Here is a 25505-nt window from a genome sequence, read left to right on the forward strand (position 1 = left end):
TAGATAAATAGATAATAGATGATAGAAGAAAGATGAAAGATAGATTATAAATTATATAGATAGATATATAGATATATAGATGATAGATCAATAGATAGAAAGATAGTAGAAAAGATAGAAGAGATAGTAGATGAGATTGTAGAGAGATAGACAGATGATAGAAGATAGATACTAGATAAATGATAGAATATAGATAAATAACAGATGATAGATGATACATAGATATGTAGATAGATGATAGACAGATTGATGATAGATGATAGAAAGATGATAGATAAATGATTGATAGATGATAGAGAGAGAGAAGATACATGGAAGATAGGAGAAATAACAGAATATCAGAATACAGGTGGCATGAAAGCGGAAGGCTTTGCAGAGGAGGAGGAAGTGATCCATGAGGAGGGACTGTGGTGCAATTGAGGGCAATGGAGAGAGAGAGAGAGCAAGTACAAGGTCCACACAGAAAGACCATAGTGAAACCCATTGCTGTCCCTAGTAACTTAAAGTTGGATAAAGACACTGCTCTGCAGCCACACACTGAAGAGAACTTCCTTCTCTTCCAAAGGACTAAAGACAAATTCCCAGACATCCATGTCGAATGCCACACAATGCGCCATAACTCAAAATCTGGGGAATCTGATAACTTTCTCTGGACTCCACAAGCACGTTAACGGACATACACCCACCCATCCCCACACACACCTATGCCCAAATACAAAATAAATCTTCAATATGTGATTCTAGATTGAGCAGTAGTTACATGGCTAAAGGACTAAAGAGGAGAGAGTGGTTTTAGAGGTCTGGTTATGTTATGTAATCTACTGTGTTAATGACTGAGGCATTGAAGCTGGTCAGGAGATCTATAGTAAAGACATATTTATTTGAGTCTTTTGAATCCTGTGTATGTCTGGAATAGCTATTGGCTGTGATGTTGGACTAGTGTTGGTCCAACTTAACTGGTTTGTATATGGAAAGATGGGCACTCTGTTACTTGTATTTGACATGGTTACAGTCAATGTAAAACTAATGGATGATTGGAAACTTCTGCTTACTAGTAGCTTTAAAGACTTTCATGTGATGAAATACACAAATATATTAATTTGGAACACTGTTTTGATATTTTATATTTTAATTTCCATAATATATTCAAGTAAAGTATATAACATGCAGGTTTTTGACAGTTTTAATACACTAAGATTCTCAATGAGATTTAATTACATTAAATAAAACCAATGTTATATATAACACATCTTCCATAGAGTTTTAATTATGATTTAATTTTCCTCTACCAAATCACAGGAGTATGGATAAAATTCATAAACTGCATGTTTTCAGTGCATGGACCCAAGCCTGCAGTACTTTAAGAAAAATTATCTTGTCAGATCATGTCCCTACTGACAGATGGGACCAAGGAAGCGGGTTTCACCTTTAGCAATTTGAGGGGCAGCAAACACTTCATTTTCTCAGTGTAGATAGCAAAGCATTATTTATCATTTCTGCAATAGCATAATTACTCATTCAGCATGGCAGCTATGCTATACAGAACGTGTTACACCTTAGGATTTTCGTTGGTTGCACTTTGAATGCCTTTCCATGTCCAGTTCATCCCTAGTCACTCCGCTTCTGGGTAATCAGCGGTGAGCCAACTCACAGGTGTGGAAAGAGCATCCTGCTTTTCTTCTGGGCTAGAGGACATGGTCACTTGTGCAGTATGCACCAGGGTCCCTTGTTGCTATATTCCAGTGCATTTGCTGTGACTTATAAACAGGACATTTTTGCATCGCTAGCAATAAAACCTCAAGGAAGATACGATGACATGTATTTATTGATCTTGAATTACACAAGGGATCCCTCTGTGTTTCCACCCATAATCAATTACGGTTAGATGCAATGAACAGTTGCAAGTAGTAATTAGGAATGATGCAGTGTAATTTCATTTTAAATACATTTTCTGTGAAAATGAACACAAGCATATATATTATCTTTTCATCATTATGTCCCTGATGCCAGAGACCATGTTGTTCCCTTCCGAAGGGTTTATTTAGCTTTCTAGAAATAAGGATCACAAATAAAATCGAATCCCCCTTAGGCACTACTCTTAGAGTTGAAGTGTCAACACTCATCAATCACATATATTTTTTGTGGAGAGGATGCTAATGTTTATGATCATCTCTAGCATGACATGGACATGGTAGAGTAGACTAGAAGTGTTGAATCCCATCCTCATTTGAGTGGTTTTGTTTTTGTTGTTTGTTTTTTCCTTTAATAGTTGTCTCCTCTTGGAACATGCCTGACCTCCCTTCTACCCACCCAACACTAAATGTCATTGCCAAGTAAATGGGTTAAAACCATAGGAAATTGAGGGAGGAATGAGAGGGAGGTATTACCAAATTTCATTTGCTCCTTGAATGTTAGAAGGAAATGACTAAGTCGTAGTAACTGGTTTAAAGAATTGACCCCTCTTCCATCAGAGGCAGGAATTTTCTTCCACACACGCACATGCACACCATTTAAATTTTGCTTGCATCTGTGAGTGACTTCAGCTTCTGTAGTTATCGTCCTAGAACATTGATGTCAGTAGTTTCTCAATGAGAGCCATGGATAAGGCAGGAGATGCCCATGTTCTCCTCTGTATGAATCATGGCTACCATGATTCTCTTGCAGGCCCCCTCACTTGATCTTTGAAATGCTACCTCATATAGCTCATTGAGAAAAGACTATGTTAGGAAGTGATATGCCACGGCAAACTAAGCTAGCCATGTCTTCTTAATTTGGTAGGAAAAGAGTATTCAAACAGGCTTTAAGACATAATACCCAAGGCATATAGCCAGTGGGTGTCAGGTTCTTGGTTATTTTCTGAGGCTTTGTCCTGTTTCTGAATTTGTATAGTAACCATCTGGCTTTTATTGTATAACACCAAGCAGCTCATCATATGCGTTAAGGAGTGGCACTCTGTCTGTGTAAGAGTAAGATTCTGAGTATGGGTCTGAAGTCCTTATTCAAGAACTGTGTGTGGTAGTATGTTCTTGTAACCCTCAGCATCCATGGAGGAGGCAAATTAGAAGGAGAGCCATAGAAGCTGACTAGACAGTCAATCTAGCTGAAAAGTCAGAGACCTGCCTCAATAAACTAGGACTATGATAGTGGAAGACATCTGATGTTGACATACAGCTTTTATGTGCATGCACACACATACAACACACATAATCATACATTTGCACCCCTTCCACAGACATGCACACACACATACAACACACATAATCATACATTTGCACCCCTTCCACAGACATGCACACACACATACCTGCATACAGATATATATGCTACACACAAAGAGAAAAACAAATAAAACTGTTTTCATTGGTGACACAATGCATTTCTGCAAACTGAATATTTTCCCGAAACCATAGATTGAGGTGCACATAGAAGCATTTAAATATAGAGACACAGAGGTGAGAAAGATTGTGAGCAGAGAAGAAGGAGGTTAACTTACAATCATGAGCTGGGTCACTCTAATCACCTTAGCAATATCCTCCAGGGTTCATTCTTCTTTCCCATATTCAAGCTGTTTTTGAGCTTAGATAAATGCCACCTGTGACAGATGTTATAGGCAATGTAGATCCAGAAAACATGCCAGTCATAAGAACACACACACACACACACACACACATACACATATACACACATACATACACACATACAAACACATACACACACATACACATATACACACACATACACACATACAAACACATACACACACAAATCAATAGGGCTGCAATCTTGACAAATATTGATGATATGATATGAGATTGAGTGATTTATTTTCTTTAATTCAATTGATTCTTAATATCTTTCAAGAGTGGATGACAAGCTCTAAATGATGCTTGAAGAGAAGCCACAAGGAAAAGGGTACAATTTGAGAGCAAATAAACACAAGAAATGTGACTATTATCATGCCATACCTTCTGGAAGTAGTTTGTATTTGACACGTGAAGAAAGGAAGCTCAAATGTTAGAAGACAGAATATACATAAATGCAGAATGTAATGCACAACACATGAGTTCACCATGTCCATGTACAGTATTCATGCAGAATGTATGCACACTCCATGTAAATACAGAACATACATGTACTGTGGAAATGCAGAGTGAACATGTACTGTGTGCATGTGCAGAATGTTCACGTACTATGTAAACACGGAATGTTCTTTAGAATAAGAAAGGTTGATTGGAAAATAAATTTGAGAACAAGCCCTGACAACTGTGGTGGCATTTAACATACATTATTGTATGATTACATGGGATTAATCATCTTCATTCACTTTGAATTTATATAGTTATTTAACCTGGAAGCTAATTGGCAGGTGCTATGCTCTACAAAGTTAGACAACTAAACAGGATAATTTGAAATAAGCCACTGAAACAATACATCATCCTTATTCTCCTTAAAATTATCATGGAAACTACACTGGAAAAGAAAAATGCGTGTTGAGTTATTGACATATTTTAGTTTTCCTTTTTAGTTTTTCAATATGGAGTTTTGAACAGAACAATTTTGTGTTGGCCAAGTTTATTCATACTGCTGGAAAACTGAAGAGATAATTTTTGATTATGCCAAACAAATATAAAAGATAATGACATTTTTGGTAATCAAAACAAAGTCAAAATCAAACACTACAGAGAGTTGAGATTTTAGGATCAATTTGAATGGCTTGATCATAAGTTTTAGGTTGGAGAGAATCTCAATTGCTCATGTCTAAACTGCTGTACAACTGTGATGACAGCCAGTGTATGTGCACTGTGAAAATGCAGCATGGAGAGAGCACAGACATCCCTTCTGTGCAATTGCTCCAATTATTCTATTTAGGGCAAAAGTCAAGTTGGACACAATTGAGAGATGGCTGAGTCTCCTCTTCCTGTCTTCCATACCTTACCTAACATTACTTCTCTTCATTGCTAATCACCCATCATCTTCTAATACAAGCAACTCTGTTACTGCTATATAAACACACACACGTAAGGTTGCTTTCTATGAGGTAAGTCGTTTGAGCAGGATATATTTTCTCTTTACATGTAAAAGATATAATACTGGATATTAAAAGTTTGGTGAGAATGCTAAATAAGAAAATGACTGTTGATGCTTATTAAAACATAAACAACAAGCTTTCATGCAAAAGATGAACGTTGTCTTTAGCAAAACTTACATTTAAAACAAATTGTTTTAACTATTTCTGTAAATAATACCTATCCTATTATTTCACATTTGCTTTTGCATTTTTACATGGTCAGGGTTTGTTTTTCCTCTTACCAGAGCCTTAAAAATATAGATACAAATAAATAATTGGAATGGTGACATAATATCACATACTCTTAAGTGTTAACTCATTCTCATATTTGGCATCACAAGCATTTGATTTGAGAAAAGGGATGACAGAATTTTCTACATGTTTTGATATTTGGATAATGATAACATGAATACAACTGATCTGTCTGTCTGTCTGTGGTAAGATTTGTTGCTGCTTGTTAGTATTTTTCAATGTCAAAGAACAGGGAAAGTGTGGCTTAAGTTCCTGAGGATTTTGGTGCTTGTTTGAATGCAGTGATTCCTGTAGACAGAATAAGGTGGTGTAACAGAGGGAGATCTACCATTTGTCCTAAGACTAAGAAAGCAAATATTTCCCTCCAAAGGAAGGGCAAAATGAGGTTATAAATACAGCTGTAGAGAAGAAAATAAAGTCACCCTTATCTTCCTATAGATATCACTGGTCAGCCAATTTGTGGGATGAGGACAGAGCAGTGGTGAGTGAATTCTTATTGCATATCACATTGTGGCACGGCTGTAGACTTAGACGGGGGTATTGCTGAAGCAGTATTTTGTCATCTGGCATTTAATAAAACTGCGTCCTTAAATTAGTTTAAATTTATATCTATCTCCTATATTTAGAAGAACCTTGTGCAGATTCCAAAATGACAATTACTGGTCACATTACAAATAACACTTTTAAATTTTTAAGAAAAAATTCATACATTCATACAAACACACACACATACATAGATACATACATACATAGATACATACATACATACATAAGCACATAAGCCTTGCTGGGCAGGTAATAGAGGAATAGGTACATTCATATAATGTAGAATGAATAAGATGATTCTATTCTATTAAGCAGCAAATGAAAGCCCTAAGAAAACCAGAATAATTGTTAGAACTTTATAAACCACTTTATTATCAGATCAAACAGAGGAGAAAAATTCTACTCTTTACTTTTTTTCAGATGTAATTTGTCCCTGCATTTATACCATGTATTTTGGTAATAGGAGAGTTAACTATGAACATTATGTTTTCTAAATGCTCAGTTAGGTATGATTTTGTGTTTGTGCATTTCTGTATATTAATTTGTGTGCAAATGCAATAGAAGCTTGACTTTCACAACTTTTCAATATACTCAACACAATTTGTCATATGGAACTAATTTGCTTCTTCTCTTTAAAAGCATTTAGCCATTATAGTCTTTATCTTATTAACCTGTTTCTCTAAAAATGTGTTAATGGAGGTAATGGCAGACATCTATGATTGATTTCTTTGATTATTAGTGGATACATAACAGCTTTCTCACCGTGACCGAGAATATTTATTTGACTTTATATAGCACATGTATATTTCATGTTTGTGTACGTGTGTGCCCAGTACCACATAAAGTACTAATATTACCCTCGCATACGAACTCATAAATCAAATGTTAATTCATTTAAATGTATTTCAATTTTTTGCTATGACTTAATACAATGAGACTCACTAATGGATTTCTTCTATCAAATTATATTTTTCCATTGCTAAGAATCACGTGTAGTGAAAGCAGAATTATGCAAATAAAATTGGCTAAATTTTCTATTTTGCTTAACAGATTTTGATAACAACATTATGTCTGATTCTTAAGTAGTATCCAAAGGTTACGTTGCTCTGTGTATTATGTACTGCATTATAATTAATACAGAGGGTGCACCATATTTGAAGCCTCAGGTAGATTCCATGGTGACTGTATTGACCTTTGGACAAGAAAGCAATAAGAAGGTTTGGAAGTCCAGTCAGTACTCCACATTTATGAGTTTTGTCTGAACTCAGGAGTCCTTTTGAACAGATGTACAGTGGACAGTAGACTTTAAGTCAAGAGAATTGGCTTTCATTAAACGTTGGATTCTTCATCTAACTCCATTTAATGACAGGCACATTCCTTATTTTGGAAGTCTACAGCTTACCTCTCATTTGTAACTAAGCCTGTGTGTACTTTGACTAGCTGCTCCCCACCTACTTGCATGGTCTTAAGCATTTTTATTTTACTTTAACCCTGTTTTGTGATTAAGGTATAGATTTTCCATTTCCCTGATTATATCATTTTTTATCTTGTTGTGTCCTTTTCTCAAACTTTCACTTTACATATGACCTACAGCTCCAATACTGCACCGAAGGCAGCATTTAATTCTTCATTCGGATGTGAGGCTTCCTCACGATTCTCCTCCTGCTCAGTTAAATGTCTCTTTTGCTGCATAGCAACTAGAAAATGTATTTGCCACATTTTTATCTTATATATGTTTTACTATCTGAAATATTCTAACATACTACTTCATTCTGAAATACATAAATATGTTGCTCAAAATAATTTTATCCAAAATATGCTTTGTATGTTATATTTCTCTATTTCCTATTGCTAATCCATTTTAAACTAAATGTTTTTCCTTCAAAAATTGGGATTTACATTTTTGACTCATGTTTCATAAACACTGTACAGATTTTTCTTTCTTTTTTTTTTGTTCTTTATCCATCTGACTATTGGAAAAATTCTTAACATATCTTTCTTTAAGACAGTTTAATAGAACCACTGTTTAATCAAGGTCAAACATTTAGAACTGACCTATATCTTTGAAGGGCGGGGCTCCTTTTATTTTCTTCCAAGCTTCAATTTCTAGAAACAAAACAGCTCACAGACCAGCATTTTCAACTTGCACTGTTGGTCTTAGAATTCTACTCAGAATTGACCAAAAGGAGTTATGAAATTAATGACTCCCTTTTTAAAAGACTACTTAACATTTTAAGAAAATCATCACGCATTAAATCTTCAACGTGTGTTCGAAGTGGGTATTGCCAATTTTTTTTAGACTATGGAGAGTTGTTCCTGTTGTTGTGTTTGTGGTATTGAAAGTAAACAGGTTTTGATATTTTAGGACTTAGACTGCCCTGTTCTTTGGTTCTTTGTGTACTTTGTTTCCTCACCCTCCTGTCGACCTGTCAGTGATCACATTACACTCCTGCAAATGTAACAGCCCTCAGCCGTTCCCTTCCTGCTTCTAATCTTTGAAGCAAGAGCAGAAAGTTAGTTTGGCTGAAAGTTAGAGCTTGCTTGAATGTTATATTAACTAGAGGGGGGTCACTGATTCTGAAAAGGACTGGGAGCCTTATTTATGAAAGGAAGTCTAAGACCCAATTTAATTAATCTTTTCTGGCTAACATTTACTTTTGAACTTGTCTTGTTTGTTAGCTAGTTCAGTTAGTTAGCTTAGGTAGACACCCTGATGATTCAGGGACTGTGGCCACTTTATCATTCGCCTCTTGGTCCCTAGGGAAAGGGCTGGTGATATGTGAAAATTTAACTCACCCAATCTACCAGTCATATGAATTAAAATGAATATGACAGTTTGTATGTGGGAAACCAAACTTCCTCTTATTACTTCCTGCTTTTTTTCTACTTATATCCCACCACTAATAACAAAAAATTTCTTTTCTACTTTATCTCCTGAAGAGCTGCCAAAATTTCTGACTTTCCTCTCTTTTCTGGCATGCTGAAGAACCTCACTTTCCTATTTTGAAATTCAACAACTAACAATAGTTCTATACATTTCAAATATATATTTTAATATATTTGTATATATTTGACTATATAAATATGTATTTGTATATATATTTGAATATATTTGTGTATATATATACATATATATATATATTTGAAAAAACTAAATACAGAAGAATGAAGGACTGTCTGAGATTTTCAGAGATGCTCCTTAAACCTCTGGTTAACATATGTGTGCTTAAGTCTGAGGAAAGAATACCTGGGAAGAAGGCACTGGTTTCTAAAATTCACTTAGGGTCATAGGAAAATTGAGTTCCCACTGTTCAGCTCAAATGAAGCTTGGATCAGTGCCTAGAATGACAGATTTCACTGGTGTGCTCTACATAGATTAAGGGTTATCTGGTCTCAGAGAAGAAAATGTAAAAACAAGTTCTGAATGGGTCTAATTATTTCTGCATTACTTATTTGCCTCCTAGAACAAAATTAAAGAGGGATGGGTATCCCTAGGAAGGTAAAATGAAATAGTTATGAATGGGTGAGTGGGGCGTAGTCTAGAATGTGAGGATTAAATGGGGAAATGGAGGAAGGGGAGAGAGGGAAAGAATATGGGGAAGGAAACCTAAAACTAAAGATTGAGGGGTTTCATACAACAGAAACTTCTTAAAATATATACATGTGCAAAGGTATATCTAAATAAAGTCATCAAGTAAGGGTGGAAAATGGAGTTCCAATGGGACATCTGTTGTCACTAAATGAAGCTCCCAGTACTGGGAATTGGTTACATATCTAACTGCTATGTTAGCCACTTTACTGTCATATTTCCTATAAACACGAATCATGTATAACTCAAGCACAGAAGTATGATTCATAAAGAAAAGACACTGACTTTATGAAATTCTTAGGCAAATGGATGCAACTAGAAAATATCCTGAATGAGGTAACCCAGTCATAAAAAAGGACACGAGTAAGCACTCACTAATAAGTGGATATTAGCCTAAAAGCTCAGAATTCCCACACCATATGAAGCTCAAGAAGAAAGAAGACCAATATCTGGATGTTTCAGTCCTTCTTAGATGGGGGAACAAAATTCTCATGGGAGGTAAAGGATGGGAGTATTAGGGAGAAAGAGAAGACGGGGGAGGGAAAGCAGAACAGGATCAGGTGTGCTAGGAGACAGGGATGATATACAGAGGTCAGGAATTTGAACAGAGGTGTGTAGCAATGAGGGATGGGGAACTAAGTGTAGGCCCCAGCAAGTCTCAGATGCCAGGAAAGCAAGAGGCTCTCAGGACCTAACAGTGATGAGATTAGATAAAATGACCAACAAAGGGGAGAGAAAACCTATAGAGACCATACAGAGCGGTTAGGCAATGCCCCTGTTGGGGGATGGGGCCATCCACTCATCTCCAAATTTTTAATCCCGAATGGCTCCTCGTTAAAGGAAATAAGGGGACAAAGTGTGGACCAGAGACTGAAGTAAAGGCCACCCAAAGACTGCCCCACATGAGCATATATCCCATATACATACACCAAACCCAGACACTATTGTTGATGCCAAGAAGTGCTTGCTAACAGAAGCCTGTTATAGCTGTCTCCTGAGAGGCTCTGCCAGAGCCTGACAAATACAGAGGTGAATGCTCCCAGTCAACCACTGGACTGAGCACGGGGTCCACAATGGAGAAGTTAGAGAAAGGAGTGAAGGAGCTGAAGGCGGTTGCATTCCCATAAGAAGAACAACAATATCAAACAACCAGACCCCCAGAGCTCCCAGGGACTAAACCACCAACCAAAGAGTAAACATGTAGGGACTCATAGCTCCAGATGCATATGTAGCAGAGGATGGCATTGTCTGGCATCAATAGCAGGAGAGGCCCTTGGTCCTGTGAAGGCTCAATTCCCCAGTGTAGTAGAATGCCAGGGTAGTAAGGTGGGAGTGGGTGGGTGGGAGGGGCAGCCGCCTCATCGAAGTAGGGAAAGGGGAGAGGATGGGGGTTCCCAAGGGGAAGCTGGCAAAGAGGATAACATTTGAAATGATAATACATAAAATATCAAAAAAGAAAAAGAAGAAAAGAAAAGACACAGGTATAGATGGCATGGTTGGTTGAATTAACAATGACAATAGAAACAAGTTATATTTGTATTTTTGCAAAATAGAACAAAATGTTAAAGAGGCCAAAAAACAGCTGAACTTTCCAGAGAGGAGAAGAGGACAGAGAGGAGATGAGAGGAGACGAGAGGGGAGAGGAGGGGAAGGGATGGAAAGGGAGAAGAGAAGAGGAGAGGAGAGGAGAGGAGAGGAGAGGAGAGGAGAGAAGAGAAGAGAAGAGAAGAGAAGAGAAGAGAAGAGAAGAGAAGAGAAGAGAAGAGAAGAGAAGAGAAGAGAAGAGAAGAGAAGAGGATAGTTTAGAAAATGATATATGCAGAGGCAAACACCTAAAATTTCCTGCAGTTTTCGGTCTTTTATTAAATATTTTTCTATGAAACTCAAGATGATGAAGAGACAAGACCTCAGAAAGGAATGAAGCAGGGTCAAAAGAAGAGAAGAAGCTATTGGTCAATTGACTGGAAAGAATTGTAATCATCTCCTAGGTGAGTGTGGAATGGACAGAGTATGTCTGAGTTGAACACTGTGACTCCCTTGATGGCGTGTCACTAATGGGCAGCAAATCTCAGATCTCCCTGTCAATATTGGACTCATTAATAGATCAAGAGCCAACCTCATAACTTTCTCCACATTTCTGCTCTCTACATTCATTGACCCTTTGACAATAATTATGATATAGTCAAACACCTAAGCTATTTGTTTCTTTGGATCAGCCCTTTCCTCTCTGGTGTAGGGCTGGAAAAAGTCTGCAGAGCTGAAACTTGTCCACTCAAGAACCTACTAATAAGTACAGCATTCATAAAAAATTAACCCAGAAAGTTATAGACAAATAATAAGACTTGTGACACTCAAGACTTACATGTTGACTGAACTTTTAGTTGTATTTTTCCCATAAAAATCACATTTCCATGAAGGTATTTTGCAACAACTATAGCATTTTCTGTTTGTAACACTTACAATGCATGTATATGCACACACACAAAGACACATTAGATGATGAGAAAGATACTTATAACTTTGCATTAAGTGCTGCAGAATATCATGTACTAAATCTCATTATTTTCAATATAAGATGCCTTTAATATGTTTGATGAAACAATTTTGTTAAAGGCTTAGAAATTATCATAGATTTATAACAGCAACAGAATCAAGACTTCTTTTTTTTTTTTTTTCGGAGCTGGGGACCGAACCCAGGGCCTTTCGCTTGCTGGGCAAGAGCTCTACCGCTGAGCTAAATCCCCAACCCCCCAGAATCAAGACTTCTAATGTTATCCCCAACATATTCTTTCAAGTAATGGAGAAGCTTAGCATGTTATACTTATGCATTTAGGAATGCATGTGTGTATGTGTATACATGTGTGTGTGTATTTATGTGTTTGTGCCTATGTCTATTTGTGTATGTTTTATATGTGTAGACATATGTGGGTGTGTTACTGTGTCTATGTTTGTACATGTGTGTGTATGAGTGTGTATATAATAATGTATTTTGGAAAGAGGCCACACCATTTGAAAGACAGAATAAAGGGGTAACTGGCAGGATTTGGAGAGAGGAAAGTAAGGAGAAAACTACATCATTATATTATAATCTCCAAAATTTAAAAATAAAACAAGATTTCCATAGCCTGTCAACTGTTAAATACACCAATGTGTGATCTGTATGTCCCATTACATTTTATCCCAAAGGTCATTTCTTAACTCAATTGTATCAAATCTTCCTATTTTCCATTACAGTTAAGCTGACTTTCCACATGTTATGTTGTTTAATTTTTAAATCAAATGACAACATAATATGATTTTTAAAATCTGTATCCATAGATGGTGGGATTTTTTTCCCAGTAATAGTCCAAGGCGTAATCGGATATGAGATGGTATACACGCCTGGGTGGACAATTCAAGCTTAGTCTACGCAGTTTGATTCTTCACTGCAATCTATGAGCATGATATAATTTATATACAATGGCTTGATTTTCTGGGGTAGTCTGAGGACTTTTAAATCATTTGCTTAAATGTTTTCCTTCCAATCTTATCTTACAATATTTATTCCAAGAGTTTAGGGAGGAAGTCCTGATTTGTGTTGTCAGAGCTCACCTTATGATCCACTGCAACACAGGAATCACTAAAAAGCAAATGCATGCAGATGAATTAAAGATCCTCTTTTTACCCTGTTGAAAATACTATAGCAAACAGCTGAAAAAAAAGATCCTCAAAGACACGATTGAGCAAAGTTTGTTTTTAGAAGTCAAAAGTTACTACATCCTACACCCATAGTTTATAGCATAAAGGAAATTGAGGGATTTATACTCTAAGCTCTCCAATGAATTTGATCCTATCTCTGCCTCTCTGATGAAGTGTGGTCACAACATAAAATATAACCCCAAGGAAACACACAGGAGGGTGAGTGAGAACCAAATTTAGGCAACACAACATTCAGACACCAATGTACCAGTAGCTGTGAAGAAATGGTGCTTCAGAGACTGGGGTACACTCCTTTGCTTGTCTGCATGGTTACTAATGTTACCTCCTCCTTTCCTCACTGCCATAATTCAAGATCAAAGAGTAACTGGTACTAATTTCAGACTGACAAACCCCTGTATAATATTCCTTGAACATCCCTTGAAGGGTTCAGAACATAAGTGCATTTAGTTTAATGTACATTCTGGTGCTGTTTCAAAATTGGAAGCCTGGAATTATTGGATAATTCTCGTTTTGTTTTGTTTTGTTTTGTTTGTCCATAACTCTAACTTCCGTTTATTGAAGCCTTGCTGTTGAACTCAAAGCAGTTAATGGATGAACTATTATCAGCAGTCTAGCAGGTGCCTGCAAGCAGTCCCTAGTTTTCATCTTTCCGAATAAATGTTTCTTACTGTGGTCATTTGAGTATGGTTGGCCCAGGGATTGGCACTATTTGGAGATGTGGCTTTGAGGAGGAAGTTTGTCACTGTAGCCTTGTGCTTTAAGACCCTCCCCCTAACCACATGAAGCCAGGCTTCTACTAGCTAGCTGCCTTCTGAACAAGAGATGAGACTCTCAACTCCTCCTACACTATGCCTCCTGGATGCTGCCATACTCCTGCCTTGATACTAATGGACTGAGCCTCTAAACCTGTAAGCCAGCCCCCATTATAGGTTGTCCTTATAAGAGTTGCCATGGTCATGGTGTCTGTTCAAAGCAGCAAAAGCCTAAGATACGACTCAATTTGATAAAAACATCGTCTTTACCTGTGACTTGTCTTCATCATGAGCTCTGATTGTCAGCCTTTCACAGTGCCTTGAGGCACACAGTATCTATCCCTTGCTATTGTTGAATGTGTTGTGTGATGGTGGAGCCAAGAGAATCACAGGCACTCTGGGAGCAGCGATGGGATGGAGTTCTTGTTCTATAAAGACAGCGAGATATTACAGACCTAAGAATATAAATGAAGAAAGGAAACAGAGATGGAGTCTGCAACAGAGGACACAAGCTGAAGTTACAGTCAAGAATGCACAAGGATTTTGTATTCTTAAGCGGCTTGAGAACACACAAGTTTAGGTGTTTGTAATTTAAAAAGAGCAATGAGTAGGTAGGTCAATCTTTCTGTTTTCCCAAAAGTTGAGTAGCGTATCTTAAGAAAATTTTTAATATATATTAGTATAAACGTGGAACTGGAGCGATGACTCAGTCATAAAGCACACATACTGCTTTTCCAGAGGTGCCAGGGTTGGATTTTCAGCTGGCAACTGTCCCTAACAGCAGTGCTAGGGGATCCAACACCCTCCTCAGTCTCTGTGAATATATCAACGTGGTGATAAACAAGGCACATGAAAAACTGCTTTGTGATATTATCATGTCTAAATAAATATACCAGTGATTCTCAACCTATGAGTTTCAACTCCATTGGGAGGCACATATCTGACATACTGCATATCAGCTATTCACATTATAAGTCATCACAGTCCCTTTCCCCATGGGGACTTTGGTGTGCAATGGTTGCAAACAGCAGCCTCCTTGGTAGTGTATGTAGCCTATTGTCTATATGGGTTACCTCAAGGGACCTTGGAAACAGTTTTCTGGCAGTTGAATAATCAAGTGTCTGATCATAATTGCTGTCCCTGATCTAGGCTCCAGACAGGTATGCATGGTGCCTTTGGGAAGCCCCAGGGCACAGTAGCCAGGGTTCACATTGGCCAAGTCATCATGTCTATCCGAACCAAGCTGCAGAATAAGGAACATGTGATTGAGGCTCTGCGCAGGGCCAAGTTCAAGTTCCCTGGCTGCCAGAAGATCCACATCTCAAAGAAATGGGGTTTCACCAAGTTCAATGCAGATGAATTTGAAGACATGGTTGCTGAGAAGCGGCTCATTCCTGATGGCTGTGGTGTCAAATATATCCCCAATCGTGGTCCTCCTGACAAGTGGAGAGCCCTGCATTCCAGAAGGCTTCCACAGTGCTCTCCTATACCCTATCAAATCATGTTCAATAATAAATCTCACATCAAATCTGAAAAAAAAAGTCATCACAGTAGCAAAATTATGCTTCTGATGTAGCAGTGAAACAGTTTTGTGGTTGCAGCTCACCACAGCATACATAAGGAATTGTTAAACTTAAGAAGACTATACATGGAATGAGGCCTGAGAGAAAGATAAGTCAGTGACGGTCTACAACACTAGCACCATGCCCAGGATTCTATCGCCAACAACAGCTCCTGAGAAGGTTTAAGGCTGTGTTACTTAGCATTGAAAGAAAACTCCCTTTGCTTTGTATGAGCTGTGCTTTCATTTCTATATTACTACAGCACCCAGAACAAAGCAGGAAATGTATTTGGAGAAGTGATGAGCTTCTCCATTAGATGCTAGGCTTATGGATTCACACGAGGGTTAGAAATAGATACATCTCACCCGTCAGAGTTTGTGTTGATATGCAATGTAAGCTATCAAATTGCTAAACACCTAAGAGCTGCAAACAGAGAAATAGCTGAACAAATTATGGTACATTTTCTGATGTTCTGTGTCTCTCAGTTTTAGAGGGTAACTTATCTATATAAACTGGCATGCACACACTGTTATTATATGACATATAATACTGTTGTATGTTATTTGAAAAACAAAATTGTTCAATCTTACTATTCAACTTCCCCATTTAAAGAGAAGTTTAAAAAATTTAAATTATTTAACAGTAATTTCACAAAATTAAGGAATTTAATTATATGGAAAGAACATGCATATCTATTTTATACTTGTATTTATTGGCTATTATCCATCATTTTTATGAGAATTAATATGTGTTTTGGAATGTATTTGTATATAATTAAAATACTCACAGACTATAAAATAGAACAATTCTTTTTATAGCATGGTTAATTGAACTAATGAAAATAGTGTCCATTATAGTTAAAAATCCAGGATTAATATGAAATATTTTTGGTTTCAAATTCAAAACAAAGAAAGAGAATTGAAAACTTATTGATGCACCAAAGAATAAGAAGTAGAGAAGCATACAGGAGTTAGAGAAGCATACAGGAGGTAGAGACGCATACAGGAGGTAGAGAAGCATACAGGGAAACTGGAGAACAAGCAGGTGAACAGTGTTGAACTTTAACCAAGCGATGACTCAGAAAGAGACCTCCAAAGTGAGTATGAGGGAACTTCTTTCTAATCATCCTTATTGCAGCATACCTTGTTCAAATGACATTTGCAAAATTTACCATCATATTTCAATACATTTTAAAAAGTTAATGTTCACGCAGCATTTGTATAATCAGAGCAGAAACTGTGTTCATTTACCAGAATCAATTTTGGTGTCCTTCTCTAGTCCATCTCCTCCCACAAGGCCTCATTCAGGGGAACCCCTAATACCTGTGCTCTGAATTCTCCAGACTTCCATGTGCATGGGGCACATGTTAAGTAAATTTTTGAGTCTGCTTTATGTCCTTTAACATAGTGAATTTTGATGCATTTTTTCTTTCACATCAGTAAATTCTTTTCCTTTTCACCTGTATGATTATATAGCATTTCATTATATTGGTGTTTTACAATGAGTATCATTATTAGCCAAGTCATGGACAATATTATTAATTTTATTTTTGAGCTTGAATACCAATCTACATTTTGCATACGACTACATTTTCCTGTATATCAGTACACTTCTGATATTGGAATTGCATGATCTAAGGTAGTAAGCACATGACAGAGTTTGTAAGATACAACTTGATTCTATTTTCCTGAGGGCTCTAGCTAATTTACATTCACATAAGGAAAGTAGAGAGGACGGCTTTCTTCTGATTGTACGTATTTTACCTTAATGTTTACCTTACTTTGAGACGCCAATAGAAAAGATAGCGCGAGTGTGTTTAATTTGCATTCCTTTAATGATTAATGATGCTGATTATCTTATTATTTTCCTTGTTTCCTGATGGTTTCTCTTGCAACATTTGCATTTGCTGAAAACTTTAATTTCCTTAGATTACAGAAGTTCTGCATTTTGTCTGTTTACAGGTCCCTTGGCACATATGCAATTATAAATATTTTTCTCATTCCAGTGGCTGTAGAATTTAATTTTCGTTTTTAATACTTGTTAAGAGGAAGAGTCCTTAAATTTTAGAAAGTTTAATTTGGGGATCCAGGGAGATGCCTCGGCAGGTAAGAGAAATTGTTGCTCTTGCAGAAGACCTTGGACATCCCAGCACAACAGTGGCTCACACCCACCCATTACACCAGATCTAGAAGATCAGACACTTGCTTTCTAATACTGCTGCCACTAGCAATGAAAGAAATATATTCAGGAAAAAAGCAGCATGCGCATAAAACAAAGTAAATACCTCTTTAAAATGTTGATGTTGAAGTCAAGGCTTGTGCTTGTGTCCACATGAATGCCCACTTCTAGCATCTTTTGATGTAACAATTCTTCTGTCCTCACTGTACAACTATCGTTAGAATACACCACGGAACTATGCTTGCATCTGCACTTTCACTATATGCCTCTCCTCATAATGCCACCACCCTATACCAATTACAACCATGTAGCTTTTTTTTTATAACCATCTCTTAAAATCTAATGGTGTAAGCGCTCAACCTTTGTTCTTCTTAATATTTGTTTCCATAATCTCAAGTCATTGCATTTCCACATAAGTTTTAATGTCAGTTCCTGAAATTCTATAAATTTTCTTGCTATGATTAAATTAACTAATTGTATTGAATAAACTCATTAATTTAAACATGCCCCCAGAACCTCATTTGAATTAGAAATTTGTATATTTTATGAATTTTTAAGTAGACATACTCATATATATGACAATTTTTCTCATAAACGCTAATGCTGCACACGTTTGCCTCTAACTTCCCTATAAGCTCACTGCGCTCGTGGCACAAAGTAGAACAGAAATAGTGAGAAGAATGGTCTCTTTTTGTCTATTAAATTTACAAAAGTGAGTTTTCTGCTTGCTTCTTTCTTTTGCTTTGTTTTCTTTACAGTAAGCTTTGTGAGCAGAGAATGTCCCCTGTTTTTACTGTTTGCCAAGGTGTTTATAATCTGTAGTGTAGAATGTGGGAAGGTATATATCTGCACCTCTTAAAATAACAAAGAATCTTTGTGTTGAGAGCTTATGACATAGCTCTGTAGGTAAAGACATTTGAAGCTAAGCCTGACAACAGTATGTCACATGAACATTCTATAAATAATTTCAACCTACAAGGCTTTGACTTCATTTTCTAACAGTTCTTATTTAGGTTTTATTCATATTCATAACTTAATGTTGAAATCCAGCTAGACTTAAGGGGAATGAGGAAAATATAGAACCCAAGGAACTTCAATGAGAGCAGAGAGTACAGGGTATTGCAAACATATGGGATGGAGGTGCTCTTCTGAGCTACAGACACCCCACTCTCATCAACGGACAGATCATGGAAACAGACACAGAAAACTAACAGAAGTTATGAAGCAAATGGATTTAACAGATATCTATAGAACATTTCATCCTAAAACAAGAGAATATGCCTTCTAAATACTTCATGGTACCCTCTCCAAAATTGACCATATAATTAGTCACAAAGCAGGCCTTAATAGATACTAGAAGATTGAAATAATCCCATGCATCCTATCAGATCACCATGTACTAAGGATGGTCTTCAATAACAACAAAACAACAGAAGGCCCACATATACGTGGATGCTGAAAAACACTCTACTCAATGATAACTTGGTTAAGGAAGAAATAAAGAAAGAAATTAAAACTTTTTAGAATTTAGTGAAAATGAAGTCACAACATACCCAACTTTATGAAACACAATGAAAGCAGGGCTAAGAAGAAAACTCATAGCTCTGAATGTCTTCAAAAAGAAACTGGTGGGGGTTGGGATTTAGCTCAGTGGTAGAGCACTTGCCTAGCAAGCACAAGGCACTGGGTTCAGTCCTCAGCTCCGAAAAAAAAGAAAAAAAAAAAAAAGAAAAAGAAACTGGCGAGAGCATACACTAATAACTTGATAGCACACCTAAAAGCTCTAAAACGAAAAGAAGCAAATTCTCCCAAGAAGATTAGACAACAGGAAATAATAAAACTCAGAGCTGAAATCAATCAAGTAGAAACAAAAAGAACTATATACAAAGAATCAACAAAACCAGAACCTGGTTGTTCGAGAAAATCAACAAGATAGATAAACCCTTAGCCAAACTAACCAGAGGGCACAGAGAGTGTACCCAAATTAACAAAATCAGAAATTAAAAGGGACACCTAACAACAGAAACTGAGGAAATTCAAAAATTTATCAGATCCTACTATAAAGGTCTATACTCAACAAAACTGAAAAATTTGGAGGAAATGGACAATTTTATAGACAAATACAAGGTACCAAAGTTAAGTCAGTGTCAGATAAAACATCTCAAAAAAAAAAAAAGCCTAGGACTAGATGGATTTAGTGCAGAATTCTATCAGACCTTCAAAGAAGACCTAATACCAATACTCTTCAAACTATTCCACAAAATAGAAACAGAAAAAACACTACCCAATTCATTCTTTGAAGCCACAATTATGCTCATAACAAACCACCCAAAGACCCTACAAAGAATGACAACTTCAGACCAAATTCCCTCATGAATATCAATGCAAAAATACTCAATAAAATCCTTGCAAACCGAATCCAAAAACACATCAAAACGATCATTCCCCATGATCAAGTAGGCTTCGTCCCAGGGATGCAAGGAGGGCTCAATACACTGCTTTGAATTTAAACTTAGAAACATGAATACTTGCCCCCCCCATACTACTTTACAATTAATTTAATTAGAATAAATGGTAGAATTTATGCTTTTTTTCTTTCTTTCTTTCTTTTTGTTTTGTTTTTGTTTTTGTTTTTTTCGGAGCTGAGGACCGAACCCAGGGCCTTATGCTTGTTAGGCAAGCGCTCTACCACTGAGCTAAATCCCCAACCCCCAGAAGATATGCTTTTATAACATAGAAAGTACCTTTTAGTGAGTCTGAAAAAGATGAGATATCTTTCTATTGTGAAAAGCAAACATACAGCCTTATGTTATTCTAGCAACCATAATAGTATTTTATTGCACCTGATTTTATTAATATTATTAGCTTGCATATTGATCAAATGGAACATGATAAACCAGGAGACATCTGATTGTTTACATATATTGAGCATCTCATATAATTATTGATATAGTCAGAGTCATGGCTCTTCCTGAAAGGAGATTTAATTTTCAAGGAACCAGTATTGCATCTTTCACCAAATGAATATCATTAATTAATGAAGTTTAATTTCTTACTGTGTTTTGTTTTTCCTAATAAAATTTATTTTAATTGAGGTAAAATTAAATTGATGTATAAATTTTGATGTCATTTCCAAGTTGGCTAATGACATCAAAGATGATAAATAAATAAGTTGGTACTGTAAACCTATTTCTTTTTCTCTGTTTTACATGAGAGTTTAAATGTTTGTTACTATAAGAATTGTATACAAAGTACACTCCTGGCATCTGGCAATTAAAATGAGTGGACATGGAAAGAAGGCAATTGTCCATTCTGGTTTAGCTGAGTGAAAATTTGTGATTAGAATTAATCCCACATAGTGGCTACATTTACACTTCTTCCTCTTGATATTCAAAGCACCACTCTACTCCTAAAGTCCAGAATTAACCATTCTAAACTTGTTAGCCAATGAACGGGAGCTTCTCTATCATCTGTTATATTCCATATTTATTTCCTTGAGTGTCACAGCAAAGGAGAGATGTCAGTGGTCTTTCCCAGGGCTGGAACCTCCAGGCTACATTTCCAACCTGCCTGGCAAGACCTGTCCACTGATCAGCAGTGACATCATGGGTCCAAACCACTCAACCATTTTCTGATAGTCTTTGAGTCCTGAACCTCAGGGGGGACTGCATCCCTTCTAGTACAAACCTGCTCAAAACCAGACAACTGGAGAGAACAGAAGCCCTTAATCCTACTATTCTTTTGAAATGGCCAAGTTATTATACTGCGTACTAAATATTTTGCTTAAACCCATACATATATGCTGCTCTCAACTTGGTTCAGTGAAGTCCTTTTGTACAGTGGATAGAGGCTAATGCAGAGACTCAACTGGTTGAAGAGCTAAGGATAAATAGCGCTGAGTACTCTGAAGTGGATGTGTAATCTGAGCAACCTTTCTCCATTCAAAGCTCAGAAGACATGCAAGGGCTGGGGAGTAGGAGCTATGAAATGGTGACTTCCAGAGCTCCTATGACTGTTGCACACATTAACACACAGCAGCTGCGCCTACCTGCACGATTGCTGAACTAACTGCACCCAATCACAGTTACAGCATGGGTAGTATAGGAGAGTGCCAAATCCTCCCCTTAGGAGAAGAGCTACAGAGAGTTGATGGGTCTGGTCATTCCTGCTACATGAATTCTGTCAGGAAAGTTGCCCGAATTTAGATTAGTAGAAGCATTAAATATATAAAACTGGCTGCAGCAAACTGAAAGTAAAAAGTACAAACAAAAAGCAGAAATAATGAGGACAGACATCCCTTTCAAGAAATTCACAGCCAAAAGAAACAAAAATACAAAGGCATAAGGTAGGCTATGTACTTTGTTTTGTTTCCTTATTTTCTCTTTTAACCCAGAAAAAAAAAGCCAAACATTGTTTATGTGCTTAGCAAAAACAAGGTCTGGTGCAAAAACTTAACATCGCACAAGTGAAAGGGAATAATTGATCAAGGAATGCTTATCACAAAAGTTAAATATAAGGCAAAATACCTATCACTTTTAATATAAATCACAAGACACTTACAAATACCTACATACACGGTCCTTATGACACCTCCCAAAGGAAAAGGTGCAGAAGGCTATACCCGAATTCACAATCCTTACTACAAACTCACATTTCACATTTATCTGTAAACTAACTACGCTTCAGTTCTCAGCTTTCCGAATGCACAGGCAAGTCTCTTCACATATTTTGACTCACAATTGCATCTTGTGGAGTTGGCATTTGCCTGTAATGAATGTTTACTGTTTGTTCCTCTCGGTGCGTGTGTCTATTATGTTCCATTTTTAAAACTTATTAAATACTTTAATTATTTCTTCCTTCATATTGATAATAGTAGCCCAGATGTAAGCATGTAAGGAAATCTGAAGGAATGAAACACATATTGGTTTACATAAAGCATAGATAAAAATATCCATTTGTAAAATAAACATCTGATAATTGGACTGCCCAACCATCCTTAAGAGTGCTAAAAACAAAACAACAAAAAACAGATATAATAAAATTCCTGCAATTTAAATAAGGAAGCAAGATAGTTTTGCCTAAGTTTTGTTCATTTTGGCATTTTAGGACAATGACCTGAACAAATGAAATTTAAGTCAAATGATCACATGTTCAGATAACATGAGTAAAAAGGTACAACTACTTCAAGGCATTCTTCAAACAAAACCTGCTTTGTGCTTACAACAGTTAACAGCACTAACGTTTACAAAACTTTCCAACTTTTCTAGTAACCATTCTATAATTGCAAGAGGTATCAAATGAAAGTGTCAGTACACGAAGCACTTACATAAAAAAATCAGCAGAGTAAGATCCATGGTTAATCACCTTCTGATTCTCTTAAAATCCCAAAGCACAAAATGTTTGCCCACTGGTCAGTAGCTTTAAGTCATAACCAATAACCCAAAGAGCTTTTGTTTATTGAGTATTAGAAACAATTCCATTTTTACATCAGATGTTTGAAGACACTGTGCCTAACATCATAGCTTGTACTTATTTCTTCAAGTACTTCAAACTGTAGAAAAGCATCTAAATTACAGGGAAAATGTGAATATAGTATAGACTCATACATCCCTCAGGGAATTTCAGTATTAATACCTTTAGTTTGGTACATTAGTCACTATCAGTTACTGTCAGTATATTCATACCTAAAGTGTGTATTTCATTCATATTTTATTAGTTTTTTCTATAATATAATCTTATTGTACCAGGTTTTGCCCAGAATGATATACTAAATTCAGTTGTCATGTTTCTCTTTATGTCATTAATTTATTTATGCACTTTACATCCCAATTGCAGCTGCCCTTTCTCCTTTCCTTTCAGCCCAGCCCAACCCTCCCAAACCCATTCCCCTACTACTCCCTCCCCTTCTCCTCAGAGGAGGGGAATTGTCTCCTGAATAACATCCTGCCCTGACATATCATGACTAAGAACATACCCCCCACTGAGACTTAACAAGCAGTTCAACTAAGGGAAGGGGATCCAAAGGCAGGTACCAAGGACCCAGATGAAAACAAAGCTATACATCTGTTACAAATATGTATAAGGATTGGACCAGCCCATGTATGCTTTTGCTTGGAGATTCAATCTCTGTAAGCTGCCATGGCCCAGGTTAATTGATTCTGTGGTCTTCTTGTGGTGTCCTTGACCTCTATGTTTCACTCAATCCTATGTTCCCCTCTTCCACAAAACTCCCTGTGCTCTGCCTAGTCTTTGGCTATGGGTCTCTGCATCTGTTTTCATTATCTGCTAGATGATTCCTACAAGGGGACAGTTATGCTATGTTCCTGTAGACCAGCATAGCAGGATATCATTAATAGTGTCAGGGGTTGGCCCACTCCCATGGGGTAGGTCTCAAGTTGGGCCAGCCATTGGTTACCCCTTCCTTCAACCTGTGCTACATCTTTATCCCCGCACATCTTGTAAGCAGAGCTAATTTGGGTCAAAGGTTTTGTCAATAGTTTATTGTCTTGGTCCCACCTGACAAGAGGCGACACTTCAGGCTTCATATCCTCAGCTATTAGTAGTCTCAGAGAGGGTCGAATCTGTAGTCTCTCAGGAGCCTCCCTCTCCCAGGTATCTGGCTTGTCTGAGAGATGCCCACCACTAATCTCCTTACTCTCTCCCAGCCTTTTCCTGCTCCCCTCTCTCCACGCCTGATCCTTGTCTTCATTCTCCTCTTCACCCCTTCCCCTCCCAGATACCTCCCTCAATCCATCTCAGATATCTACTTTATTTTCCCTTCTGAGTGAGATTCAAGCATTCTCCCTTGGGTCTTCCTTGTTACCTAATTTTGTTGGGTCTGTGGATTGTACCACAGCTATTCTGTACCTTAGGAGTAATGTCCAATTATAAGTAAGTATAAACCATGTTTGTATTTAAGGGTCTTGGTAACCTCATTCAAGATGATCTTTTTTAGTTCTGTCCTTTTGCTGCAAATTTCATGATGCCTTTGTTTTTTAATAGCTAAATAATACTCCATAGTGTAAATGTACCACATTTTCTTGATCCATTGTTCAGTTGAGGAACATCTAGATTGTTTCCAGTTTCTTGCTATTACAAACAAAGATGCTATGAACATAGATGAGGAACTATACTTGTAGTATGGTGGGGAAATTTTAGGGTATATGCCCAGAAGTGCTATAGGCGAATCTTGTGGTAATAATATTCCCAATCTTCCCATTTTTTTCTAGTATCTTCTGTAGGGATGCATTTGTGGATAGATATTGTCTAAATTTGGGTTTTCTCATGATATATCTTGTTTTCTCCATCTATTGTGATTGAAACTTTTCTGAATATAGTGGTCTGGGCTGACAGACTGTGGTCTCTTAGAATTTGCAAGATATCTGCCCAGGCTCTTTTAGCTTTTAGAGCCTCTGTTGAGAAGTCAGGTACAATTCTGATATGGTCTCCTTTATGTGTTACTTGGCCTTTTCCCTATACGGCTTTAATGTCATTTCTTTGTTTTATATACTTAATGTTTTAATTATTGTGTGGTGGGATGGTTTTCTCTTCTGATCCAGTCTACTTGGTGGTCTGTAAACTTTTTATATAATTACAAGCATAATTTTCTTTAGACTAGGGAAATTTTTTTCTATGGTTTTGTTGAAATTATTTTCTGGACCTTGTAGCCAGGATTAATCTCTTTCTTCTATTCCTAGTATTCTTAGATTTGGTCTTTTCATAATATCCCAAATTTCTTGGATGTTTTGTGTCATGAACTTTTTAGATTTATCATATTCTTTGACTGATGTATTGATTTATTCAATCATGTCTTCTATGCCTAAGACTCTCTTCCATCTCTTGTATTCTATTGATGATGC

The 25505-nt window shown here is 36.9% G+C and overlaps 2 protein-coding genes and 1 non-coding gene across 3 annotated transcripts in view; all 3 read left to right on the forward strand.

Moving 5' to 3' along the window:
- Positions 1-25505, forward strand: part of Gpc5 (glypican 5) — a 1404282-nt gene that overhangs the window by 1163724 nt on the left and 215053 nt on the right.
- LOC120097209 (small nucleolar RNA SNORA70) lies at positions 14868-15002 on the forward strand. Its single transcript, XR_015639172.1, has one exon. It is a non-coding gene; the product is annotated as a small nucleolar RNA SNORA70 (small nucleolar RNA).
- On the forward strand, positions 14955-15497 carry LOC100912132 (60S ribosomal protein L10-like). Its single transcript, XM_087586878.1, has one exon. The coding sequence runs from the start codon at positions 15069-15071 to the stop codon at positions 15480-15482; it is 414 nt and encodes a 137-aa protein (XP_087443004.1). The 5' UTR covers positions 14955-15068; the 3' UTR covers positions 15483-15497.

This window comes from Rattus norvegicus, chromosome 15, assembly GCF_021556685.1.
Source record: "Rattus norvegicus strain SHRSP/BbbUtx chromosome 15, alternate assembly SHRSP_T2T, whole genome shotgun sequence".
Taxonomy (NCBI): domain Eukaryota; kingdom Metazoa; phylum Chordata; class Mammalia; order Rodentia; family Muridae; genus Rattus; species Rattus norvegicus.

Excerpts from the sequence above, each read along its gene's own strand:
- LOC100912132 (XM_087586878.1), top strand. The coding sequence starts at position 15,069 with ATGCATGGTGCCTTTGGGAAGCCCCAGGGCACAGTAGCCAGGGTTCAC.